The following is a 12,888-nucleotide window of genomic DNA, read 5'->3' on the forward strand; positions in this document are numbered from 1 at the left end:
GTGGCCTAATGGTTAGAGAGTTGGACTCATAACCCAAAGGTTGCGGGTTCGAGTCTCGTACCGGCAGGGATTGTAGGTGGGGGGAGTGAATGTACAGTGCTCTCTTCCACCTTTAATACCACGACTGAGGTGCCCTTGAGCTAGACACCGAACCCCCAACTGCTACCCGGGCGCCGCAACATAAATGGCTGCCCACTGCTCCGGGTGTGTGTTCACGGTGTGTGTGTTCACTGCTGTGTGTGTGCACTTAGGATGGGTTAAATGCAGAGCACTAATTCCTAGTATGGGTAACCATACTTGGCCACATGTCACGTCACATGTCACGTCATTACTCGGTTAGACAACACGTGTCAGGACCTACTCATTGTCGAAATCTTTTTTTCGAACTCTAGATTTAATACTGTCACATGGAATTGATGTTGATGGTGTTGAAATTATGCAGCCAAGCGATTATAGATTATTATAATAGATTATTATAGTTTACTATTGTCATTCTGCATTATTGACACACTATTTTCCTAATTAATGCTGTTCAGTTGCTTTGACACAATCTGTATTGTTAAAAGTGCTATATAAATAAAGGTGACTTGACTTGACTTAAATCTGTGTTCTTTGTTTATTTTCTCTCTTTCATTTCTGGCTGTCAAATTATTGACAATATGTCTGTTATTCCCTCTTCCTTGAATGTTTGTTCCAATTATGTTATTTTGTTTATTTAGTTTGAAAGACAATAAAAAGTTGATCACAAAAAATATACTTTTCTGATTCACTTCTATAAGTTTACAATACTGATTTAAATTTTGAGCTGTCGGTCGGCATTTGGCAGGAAATTCCAGGCTTACGACATCTGTTCTTTAATTTGAACTAGTCAATTTAACATTAACAGTTCTATACAGCAATCCTCAAAGAGTGCTGCAGGAGCGATGTGCTTTTTGGCCAAATAATTATTAACAACATAGGACAACCATAGGATTAGGGTTTGGTTTATGGTTAGTTGCTAGTAATTTTGCATTAATAACTGTAATTGCTATAGCAAGTACCAACTATCCTTATGTGAGCTGTATGTCAGAAGTTCACCTGCTCCACCAGAATATCTCCCAGCTTTTGAATGGTAAAGTTGCGGGTGCTGCTGGGTGCCAGGCTATTGTTTCGTCTCTGCAGTAGTTGGCTCAGGAAATTGAAGTGAATAGACAGCAGCTGATCTAAGCAGGGAAAGATGGCGTGAACTACACCCATCTCCATCAACACTTCTTCCAGCATTCCTCTGCGAAACACCCCCTCCATGATCCGCAGCGTACGCATGTGGTTTAGCTCTGTCTGAATCAGCTCTGAAAAACACAGATGCATTGATTTATCGAAAATCACAGACATTACAGTACAAAGTACCTGATAGTACAAAGGATGCTTCTCCACTAAGGATTATGCACAGATCCAATATTTTGAGAATAATTTTTTTGTCTTGTCTGTTTCTAGTCATACGATTTAACTCACCAGCTTGTAAACAGAGACCTTAAATATCTTGAATGTGTCGGATAAGAGAGATGGTATATAGTTGGGGATGACCCAGGACCAAGGTTGGGAAACATTGACATGGAGAGCAGTCCACATTGTTCTCTCACCTTTCTGATTCAATTCTTCCAGCATTTTTATTTTACATTCAATGTGAATAGACCTTAACACTTCACCAAAGTCAAAACTTATTTGCGCAGTGGATCACTTCACGTTACGCAACTGTGCAACCTTATGAAATTGATGTAGTAAACAACTACATCAAATCATATAATATTAATCGCCCACACACTTATTGCTCACTTGCCAATGGTGTCACATGCATACTCCCTTCATTATTCACATGTAGAAATTCCCATGCAATCAACAACTGATGTGTTGTGAAATGCCGAGAAAAGTAAGAGGAGAATCAGATATAAGTGTTTAAGATTTAATCAGGTGTGGACTGCATTTAGATATGCTTTACTAAGCGACCCAAATCAGATACCAAACATCTATTCTCGTAAGTGTTTTGAGGTTTGCATGCATGTAACAACATAAGATCCATCCCAAATAAAAGAAGTCTCACCATATATGACGTCTTGTCTCTTGATGACGTCTTTGCGTTGAGACTGTAGATAAGAAGAGTCCACAGCCAGACTCCAGGAATCTGCCTCAAAATCCTTCCCGTCCTTCTCCAGTTCCTCCAACATTGATGCATAATACATTTCTCCTGTAAAATGTTTGTGAGAACAGCAGACTGTATATATGCGTTCCCATTTTCATTCTGTTTTGTGAATGTCTTGAGTTGTACCTTCATCGTTAAGGGATTCCATGGACATGGCTCTGTTCCTGAAGTTCAGAGAGTCTGTGGAGTGAGACAGAATCCGCCTCAGTCCGACAGGAGAATCATCATTTAGACTTCTGTTAGAAATTCAAAAACAAGCAAGCATGAGGACTTTGTACAGGAGCTGTAAAAACATAACTCTCATGTAACAATGTACATTATGGTAAAAAAATATTTCAGAAAATTAGTGGCCAAGCAGCAAAGGTAGCACATAGGGAGTCTTAAAATCCTTTGTTGTATATTTGAGGAAATCTCAATGGGCCTTGAACGTGGTAGTTGTGTTGCTGTCTATGGAGGGTCAGAAAGCTCCTGGATTTCATCAAAAATATCCTAATTTGTGTTCCGAAGATGAGCGAAGGTCTTATGGGTTTGGAACGACATAAGGGTGAGTAATTAATGACAGAATTTTCATTTTTGGTTGTACTATCCTTTTATCAATAAAATTACATCGCAACTGAAAAGCTAAGTGACATTTCAGAGTAGCAAGGTGGTAACAATGGTGTTTTTGGAAAAGAAAAACCTACATGTTTGCTACAGAGATGCTGCTGCCGAACACTGTTGAGAGCCACGAAGACTTTGTGTTTAGCGACCTTTCATCAGTTAATTCTTTAAGTTAACTCACATGACGTCACTCTGTCATTACATAAACTATGAATATCATTGACATGATATTTAATTCAAACACACTAATAGAGAAGTAATCTTTCCTCTTAATACAACACACAAAAATGAACATATTTAACACACTTTGTTCATGTCTGTGATCAGTGATCAGATTCTTTACCCTGCAATGTTATTGGTGGAAACACTCTTGTTGAGTGACAGTGTGGAGCGTCCTTTGCGGGAACCGAGGAAAGACTGTCTCAGTGTCTCTGATGGGTAAATGGCTGAACTTGGCCTTTCCTTCAGTATTGGATCTGGCAAAGGAAACACATTCCTGAATAAAATCTTTTCTTTAATGAGAAGATACTGTTTAACCACCACTGCAACATACTGTAACTATCAAAATTCCACATCAAATGGCACTACAGCCGGTACTGCAACTGCTCACTAACAAGATATTGGTTTAAAGAAGTTGTGTTATTATTATTATGAATTAGTGACAGGAATCGGTCATGAGAAAAAAAATAGCTATAAATATTAGATAAAAAGATGTGATGTATGAAAGAGAGAAACTCACTTTTGCTGCGGAGGGCCACATTATGTAAAGTTGCTGTGTTCCTGACCAGAGCCAGCCTCTGTTGCTACAATTCATTAATATGTTATATGATTTCATATGAATTAATGCAATTAAATAATCACACAGATTCAACAATTTGAGAAACTAAGCAATATTATATAATATGATTAGCAAAATATCCTAAACTTCCCCCCCTATACACTATAAAAACTAATTTGTTGACTCAAAAATTGTGCAAACTCATTGCCTTAATTTCCATAAGATTTAATAAATTAAATCAAGTTAAACAGAAGTCCTAGTTACAAATACTGGGAGTACTCCTTACTTATTCTCAGCCGTAAGTACCTACAGCAGGGGTTCTCAACTCTGGCCCTCAAGATCCACTTTCCTACAGAGTTTAGCTCCAACCCTAATAATGCACATCTGAACAAGCTAATCAAGGTCTTCAGGCTGACTATAAAATTACAGGCAGTTGAGTTTCATCAAGATTAGTGCTAAACTCTGCAAGAAAGTGGACCTCGACAGCCCGAGTTGAGAACCCCTGAGATACAGTGTGAAGTATTACTGGACGACATTATAAGTTGGTATGAACTTCTTTACTAGGTGTCTCCAATGTGAGGGTGGTTGCGGGGTTGTAGTATTTTAAGCAAGCATCAAAAGTCACTGTTGTCTTTAGGTCTTCGAAGCACTTCTGATAATCATTGTCCCAAATCCACTGTGAGTCGCTTTTCAGCAGTCCTCTCAGATTGTGGGCTTTATCTGCAAACTTCGGAAAGTAGGGTGACAAGTATAGTTCATCATGCCCATAAATCGATGGAGATCATCCTTGCTTTGTGGCGTTGGCATTTTTTGTATGTCGTGGACTTTGGCTGGGTCTGGTCTGATGCCTTTGTCTGTGTACAGGTTGCCAAAAAAAGATATGCTCTTCTGCTTGATGATACACTTGTCGCTATTAAACACAAGTCCAGTTTCTGCAGCTCTTTCCATTAGGCTTGTCAGGTTCTTGTCATGATCCTTCTCGTCAACTCCACATACTGCAACGTCGTCTGCTATGCTGATTACACCGTGAAGACCTTCCAGAATTTGGTCCATTTTAGCTTGAAAAAGGTCCTGGGACACACCGAGACCAAATGGTAAGCATCTCCAGCAGTATCTGCCAAAAGGAGTACGGAACGTGGTTAGGATTTGTGAATCCTCATCAAGATGTATCGACCAGTATCCGGCTTTTGTGTCTAGCTTACTGAAGACTTTTGCATTTGCAAATTTTGGGTTGAGTTCTTCCAGTCGGAATCTTGTGAGGGCACCTCTTCAGGCTTGCATTCAGTTTCTGTGGGTCTAAACAGAACCGAAGCGACCCGTTTTTCTTTGTGCTGAAGGCAAGGCTGGAACACCAATTCGCAGGACTCCTTGATTAACAAGTTTGTTCAACTCATTTTAAAGTTTGTCTTTGACGTGGATACTGCATTTACGTGGAGTGTCAATGAATGGATTAGCACTTTCCTTTAGGTTGAGCTTTGCTGTGCCTTTGAAACTGCCTATTTTATCGAATTGGTCTGGGTATTTCTCTTTCAGTTCTTTGATGCTTTTTATGTGTTTGTCGGGTACTCTCGTTTGTTTGTCTTCCCACCTTCACATTGTTTTCTTTCTCCGCCATCACATCAACATTTACTGTCACAAGACTGAGGAGCTCGCATGTGAGTAGGCCAACCACAGCTGGTCCAGGTACATCAACAACGTAAAACTTTGCATCTATCCATCTGGATTCTTTGTACTGGCATGGCATGCTGATAGTTCCGAAGCAGGGAATTACATCACCAGTGTGTGATGTTAGTTTTACATTGGATGCTGGCTTAAGATATTCCATGCTTTGCGTTGATGTACCATACATCTGCTTGAATGTACGAAGTGGAAGTGTGTTTCCAGATGCCCCAGTATCTATTTTCAGGCGAAGCGTATATCCATGTCCTTGCAGGAAGGGTGGTTTAACATTCAGAGTTGTATATGCCTCATCCCTGGGTGGTTTCACATGGATGCTGTGCATGCACTTTGCACTGATAGTGATGGAGTAAAAGTGTTTTTGGTATGCATACTCGTCATCATCTTTAATGCTATCTACAACATCGATGCTGGGTTCATCTTTGTGTTTGTAGTCTTTCCTTGGGTTGATGTGGCTTTGGTATCTGTTGCATGTTCATGACTTACTCCTTCTGTGCTGGTTGGATAGCTGTCTTTGTCGTCTGCTCTTTTTACAACACTTTGCCCAGTGGCCTCTGTTACCACACATAGAGCATGTATCATTGTATGCCGGACACTGTCTTGGCTTGTTGTTCATGTCACAGTTTTGACATATTCGTCCTCTTGTTATAGTATGGACCTTTTCAGTGTTTGACATGCCAAGCTGTTGTACCTGTTCGTTTCCAGCAGCTAAGGCTTCATACTTTCTCTAGTATGTCAGCAATGGGATGGCCTTTGGGCTTGCTGTATAGATCATTTCTGAGAGCATCAAAAGGAGTACTGGCAATGATAAGCTCAACGAGACGTTCATTAAGCTCCTCGTCGGTAAACTGGCATTTTAGTGCTAAAGTTCTGGCTCTAGTCACAAAGTCATCAATGCTCTCATTTGGTTTTTGCCTGTATTGCATGAGATGGAGCCTGTGAATTCTAAAGTTCACATTTAATTTTAGTTGTCCTTCAAAAAAAATTCCACAAGGTGTCAGGCTTTTTCTTATCTGCATCACTGAGCCCACTTGCATAGAGTCGTTTCAATCCTTCATCTCCAATTCCTCTACAAATTTTCCTAGCTTGTTTTTCTGCATCTGTTATCTCTTCATTTTTTGTCTGAATAAAGACATTGCTTCACTCAAATTGGGGTCTGACCAGTTCATCATCGGTAAATGTGATGCCATTTTGTTGCGTTTATCTTGTACTCACGTTAAAAGCAGTCGTTTACTTTCCGTGTTTTGTTGTCAAGTTACTCTGGACCTTTTAGCAGTTATCACGCAGACAATGTGCTTCTTCCCGGTCCCACATTGGTGTACAAGAGATCGCGTAATGGAGCGGACTCAGGTTATTAGACTCGTGGCATAATACGTTTCCGCTTCACTGATCACGAACACTCTAGACGACCACCATGAAGTATTACTGGACGACATTATAAGTTGGTATGAACTTCTTTACTAGGTGCTCAACGCATGTTCAACTACACAGATACTTCCGGTACACGCATACGTATTGCGTAACACCACAGATTACGTATCACAAAACAGTGTGACAGAAATCTCTCAGTTTTAATTATATAAACATTTCTTAATCTGTGTTTTAAAGACTAACCAAAGTCATATGGGTTTGGAACAACATGAGTGAGTAAATGACAGAATTTTCATTTTTGGGTGAACTAGCTAACTGGTTTTCTCTGCTACCTCTAGGTGTCAGTATGTTATGAAAGTCTACTCCATTAACTATTAGTTAATACAGACAATTAGTTGGCATATATATCAGTCTGTATTATTGGATTCCATAAAAACACTAGCTCCCTGCATATCTGATCACATTGTTGCCTTTAATACAAAAATATCATAACATTTCATCCAATGCGAATCTGTAATTTTACATTTTATATGCCAAACAGACAAACATTTGGTCACCAGCTCAGTGTTATGATCATTCGTTAATTATCCCCCCTCTATTGACTCTTACCTTCTGTTTCATTTTGGCGCAATTGGCCAGTGTGTCACGACAGCGGTTATGAATGGTCACATTGCAAGCTGTGAAGACAAAGAAACAAGAAAGAACATCACTGATTATTAGTATTTGATAAATCTTTTTCTGGTTAATGATTTCCAACTGACTTCCAACATAGCTGAGCTAGTTTCTTGTCATTTGTATCACTCCCTGTTATCTTTCCCACAAAATAAAATAATTTAAACTCAAATCAATATTTCATGTGCATTTATATATTTGGAAAGCAGCCATGTAATAAGAGGGACAATCTTGCGCTCAGGGTCCTGATCACCCTGTCACCGAGTAGATTATTTCTTACACACCAATGCTTTCAAGGAATAATTGATTGTTGGAGCAAAGCCATCCTGTTTCCACTAACCTTTGTTTTATTAATGAAATAATGACTATATGAAAATAAAAATATTAAATAAATGAAATTAATGAATTCAAATGCCACACTGATGTACATGGGTGAAACAAAGGCTATTTAAATCAATTTAATACGTTTGAAGGGGTCATATGATGTTGCTAAAAAGAACATTATTTTGTGTATTTGTTGTAATTAAATGTTTATGCGGTTTAAGGTTAAAAAAAATCACATTATTTTCCACATAATGTACACTATTGTTTCTCCTCTATGCCCCGCCTTTCTGAAACGCGTCGATTTTTACAAAGCTCATTGTTCTGAAAAGCGAGGTGTGCTCTGATTGGCCAGCTATCCAGTGTGTTGTGATTGGCTGAATACCTCAAGCGTGTGACGGAAATGTTACGCCCCTTAACATACTGTGATGCCGTGTCCCGGCGCGACGAGACAAAACCAATAAAACCCATTATAAACTAGGCATTTGTTGCATCCAGTGGGGACATAATTACTGATTATAATGACTTATACTGTGTTTTTACGCTTTGCGTTGCGTATTGCGCCACGTAAACATAAAACCATGTCTGCATTTGTGATCGGAGAAATGACAAACAACAAGCGCTACTCTACACTGCTCAAACTCGCGTTTGAATCATCAGTGGCAAATTCTTTAAAAATAAAACACATACTTATAGTCTGTGAGTCAGAAGCGCCAGACTGTCCTTGCGAAGTTGGAACTGCCCCACTTTATAGAAACATTATGTCCTCTTTTGGAAGGCCAAACAAAGTAGTTTCGCTTTCACAACGAAAAACACAGCGGCCTAGCGTGAGCGAATCATTTTTTGCACACAAATGTCAGAGAGTTTAATTAGGGACATGCATCACAGAGAAGGCGTGTTATCTCTTCTGTGATGTGTGTGTATATGCATTGGGTGTCAGTGGGAGTCAGTGCCATCTCTCCTGTGAACAGACATATCTTTGTTCTGGTCAACAGCAGCTCCAGGCGACATCTCTGAGCTCTATATCTGATTCACTGGACAAGCAAATGCATACTGTATAATCACATTCACACATACTTGCCGTTTCTGTCCCCTACCCCAACCCTAAACAGAAAACCCTCCACAGAAACCTTTTGTCCTTTTTTTTTTTTTTTACATTTTTGGGAAAAAAAGCACTGTTTAATGTTTCTTAAGTCATTTGGTTTATAAGGACACATGAAGTCATCATCATCAGGACCAATGTCATACAAAATTGTGTACATATAAACCATGCATACAAACTCTCACGTACATACACAAATTACATTAACCAAATCATATTTATGCCCTTTTTTCCACAATGCTTCTATTCCCAATTCATGCAATAAACATATTACAAAAAAATCTGAAAATATGGTCTATGAAAAACTGATCCGTGAACGTCACATATTCTGTTAAACAAGCCACTCATTCCGAACTTAAACAAAGCAAGAAAGCATTGTTTAAAAATAAAAATCAGTTGCTGTAGCCAGTCAGTGTTATTGAAAGTTGACATGGTCACACACTCATTGACTAGAGCTAAAGTGGTTTGGCGCTATCTAGACCAGTGTTGCCCAACCTTTTTTCAGTCGCGGCACCCTTTGGAAATTTTAACAAACTTGTGGCACCCTACAAAATTAATTTTGTCACAAACTTTGCCGTTCTGATTCACATGAACGGTATATGAGTGGAGCGACTGAGCGGAGCGCACACGGATAGAGCGGGATAATACACAGAGCGTCACACCACGTGAAAGTGAAACCTGAGCGGTGAACTAATTTTCGGCAGCCGAAATTTCGGTGCATCTCTAATTATTGGCGACATCAGAAATGGATATTATATAATAGATGCTTTTTTTAACATTTTAGCAATTTAAAAATATTAAAAAATGATTTTTTTTACACGGCACCCCTGCTCTCGACCAACAGCACCCCAGGGTTGGGAAACACTGATCTAGACAACCATCTGACCTTCACTGATTGAGCCACAAGATTCCAGTCACATCAATATGTTATTGAACTCCCTCTTGACTTGAGTCAGGAATTAATCCAATTTGTAGCCATTTTAGTCAAGATTCAAACAATATTACATTACTGTCTTTACATTGACATTACATTGACCAAACAGCATTTAAAGTATTCATATTTAGTCCAACAACACTGGATTTTTTCAGTGTTTACATCACTTCGCTTGTCTGTGTTTGCACATTGCAGACAGGCTGTCAGTCCATTTATTAGTTGTAGAGATTTTTCAGTCACACTATAGTGGTAGGATACATAGTCCTCTACAAAAGAAAACAACTCATTAACTTTCAAACCAACTCACCAAACAAATACAACCCACAAAACATTCAAATAAGTGACTTCCCCAACCAATAAACCTCACAAGTTTTACACAAAAGTAAAAAATGAAGAATCAAGCAACAAACTCACGGTTGAGCAGCAAAACCAATGTTTCTCAAACCAGGACCCTCTAGAGAACAGCAGATGCCATGAGGCAACTCAAATTGAATCTACCACTCAATCTATTACTTCCTCTTTTATTCACAAATAGGGATATGCTATTGGTGTCCCCTAGTGGTCAGGATGAATAAAGCACTAGAAATGAAATACATCAAATCATGTAACAAGCTTTGACTGTTACATATATCCCCCCTCATTTGGTAACACTATCAACAGTATCATAGAATGGCTTCAAATTTTGTACATGAAATGTATCAACACGATCAGGATCATATATAAATTCCACAGAACAATTAACAGGGCCAAGACATTTGACAATCTTAGCGGGACCTTTCCACTTCACAGCCAGTTTAGCCATGAAACCATCGCTAGCACGTGACAAAGGATGAGTGCGAACCCAAACTAAATCCCCAATTTGATAATGAGCATACCTTCTCCGGAGGTCATAGTATCGTCTTTGTTTTGCTTGAGCTCGTTCCACGTTCCTTTGCACAGTTCTTATCTGCTCCTTTTGTCTTTCTAACACTGGGTACGCCGGACTGTCTGGATCAGGAGGTCTATGAATGGCTCTTTCTAAAGGTCCCTTCAGTTTCCTACCCAGTGTGACTTCAGCTAGAGTGAATCCCGTGCTCTCCTGCCAAGCCGTGTTTATGGCAAAACGAAACTCTGCCAACCATCTGTCCCTGTGCCGATGGTGGTCTTGAACGTAGGACGAGATCATGGTCTTAAGAGTACGGTTGACCCTTTCAGTGAGGTTAGTCTGGGGATGTGCTGCAGTAGTCAACTTCTGAATGACACTCCATTGCTTGCACACTAGACTAAGGAGTTGGGAAGTAAATTGGGTTCCTCGATCAGACACCAAATACATCGGAGTTCCCCACCTAGTAAAGATCTCCTCTATCAAGATGCGAGTGATTTGAGGTGCTTTAGCTACACGCAGAGGGAACAGCTCCACCCATTTTGAACAGTAGTCTACGACAACAAGGAGGTGCTCATTTAACTTTGAACTCTTAGGAAACGGTCCCATAAGGTCGATCCCTAACATATGCCCAGGTTCTACCACTGGGGTTGACTGCATATGGCCGGCTAACTTGGAAATTGAGGGTTTGTGTTGTTGACAGACCTGACATTCTTTGCAATACTTCCAGATGTCAGAGCGCAGGGTGGACCAATAACAGATATCTACTAACCTCAGTAGAGTCTTAAGCCTACCAAGGTGCCCACTTAATGGGTTATCATGGGCATATGCGAGAAAGTCTTTCCGTAGACAAGCAGGTATGACTAGCTGTAATTTGGGTCCTTTCTGTCCATCAGGTATGCTACGGAAAATAAATCCATTCTTTAACAAGTAATGTATACGTGTTGGATCAGGATCTGTGAGTGACCTGGCTTTAATGGCAAGTTCTTGAACTTCTGAGTCGTCCTGTTGTGCTCTAGCAATGTCCATCGGCACTAGTTATGCACTCCACATAGTAACACAAAGTGGTAGGATACATAGAGTCCTCTACAAAAGAAAACAACTCATTAACTTTCAAACCAACTCACCAAACAAATACAACCCACAAAACATTCAAATAAGTGACTTCCCCAACCAATAAACCTCACAAGTTTTACACAAAAGTAAAAAATGAAGAATCAAGCAACAAACTCACGGTTGAGCAGCAAAACCAATGTTTCTCAAACCAGGACCCTCTAGAGAACAGCAGATGCCATGAGGCAACTCAAATTGAATCTACCACTCATTCTATTACTTTCTCTTTTATTCACAAATAGGGATATGCTATTGGTGTCCCCTAGTGGTCAGGATGAATAAAGCACTAGAAATGAAATACATCAAATCATGTAACAAGCTGTGACTGTTACAAAGGTGTGCTAAAAATGAATAGTGCTCATGCTGAGATAGTATTCACAGCTGAAACGGAGTAGACCCAGAAACAGTATTGTCGGAAGGTTCTTACAACTTAACAAGCTGAGTCATTCACTTAATTAATTAATTTTTATTTACATTTATGCATTTGGCTTTTATCCAAAGTGACTTACATTGCATTCAATGTGGACATTTAGTTCATGCATTCTCTGGGAATCCCATCACCTTAGGTGTCTCTATAGCGGCATGCTCAGTTGTTTGAGCTACAGGAACACTTAACCATTTAAAACACTACAAGAAATAAATGTCATTTTACTTTTATTTTTTATTTTTTTTAATGCAACTCAAAGGGTTTGAAAATATTCAAATGTTCATTATTCTTTGCCTATTCTATTATTCTATTCTAATATTGCCATTATTCTATTGTGGAGCAGAAAAAAAAGGACCTAGCACTTTTCTAAACCAGTCTTAATCAATGGACGTTTATTGGCTTTTATCATGCTGATAATCTTATCAGAGGCCTAATGCTGGCTGATTAATCAGCCTGGATGATATATCTGCCTAGTTTGCTATGACTACAGCCGCTGGCCAGGGGAGAACTGGCCCTAACTGAGCCTGGTTTCTTTTTTCTTCATTACTGTCAACAGATGGTTTTGCCACTGTCACATTTTTCTTGCTTAGCTGGATTTGAAAAGACAATTAATAGTCAGTTATATTATAAATTTAACTTCACTGACAACAAAATCTGAACTAAATTAAGCTGAATAATTACACTATTAACTTTTGTAAGGCTGCTTATAGCTGACGAGGAGACTTCACAAAACGAGAGTCTTTAATAATTCAACAGGGAAACACAGAGCACGAGAAAGACGTTCAAGACCCGACAAGGAAACATGAGGCAGACTACACATTTATACTAAACTTAACGAGGGACAGACAGGTGCGG

At 39.4% G+C, this 12,888-nt stretch overlaps 1 protein-coding gene across 1 annotated transcript in view; it reads right to left on the minus strand.

Annotated features, from left to right (window-relative positions):
• The window catches only part of LOC107714432 (rho guanine nucleotide exchange factor 2-like), a 62,784-nt gene that overhangs the window by 17,933 nt on the left and 31,963 nt on the right, over nt 1–12,888 (minus strand). Inside the window, exons 3-8 of the mRNA XM_016520264.1 lie at nt 7,212–7,279; nt 3,516–3,579; nt 3,120–3,252; nt 2,303–2,412; nt 2,078–2,221; nt 1,078–1,328 (exon numbers count right to left, since the gene is read on the minus strand). Of these exons, the coding sequence (XP_016375750.1) occupies nt 1,078–1,328; nt 2,078–2,221; nt 2,303–2,412; nt 3,120–3,252; nt 3,516–3,579; nt 7,212–7,279 (770 nt within the window). The remainder of the gene's footprint in view (nt 1–1,077; nt 1,329–2,077; nt 2,222–2,302; nt 2,413–3,119; nt 3,253–3,515; nt 3,580–7,211; nt 7,280–12,888) is intronic.

Source organism: Sinocyclocheilus rhinocerous, unplaced genomic scaffold, assembly GCF_001515625.1.
Source record: "Sinocyclocheilus rhinocerous isolate Xijiao unplaced genomic scaffold, SAMN03320098_v1.1 scaffold839, whole genome shotgun sequence".
NCBI classification, from domain to species: Eukaryota; Metazoa; Chordata; class Actinopteri; order Cypriniformes; family Cyprinidae; genus Sinocyclocheilus; species Sinocyclocheilus rhinocerous.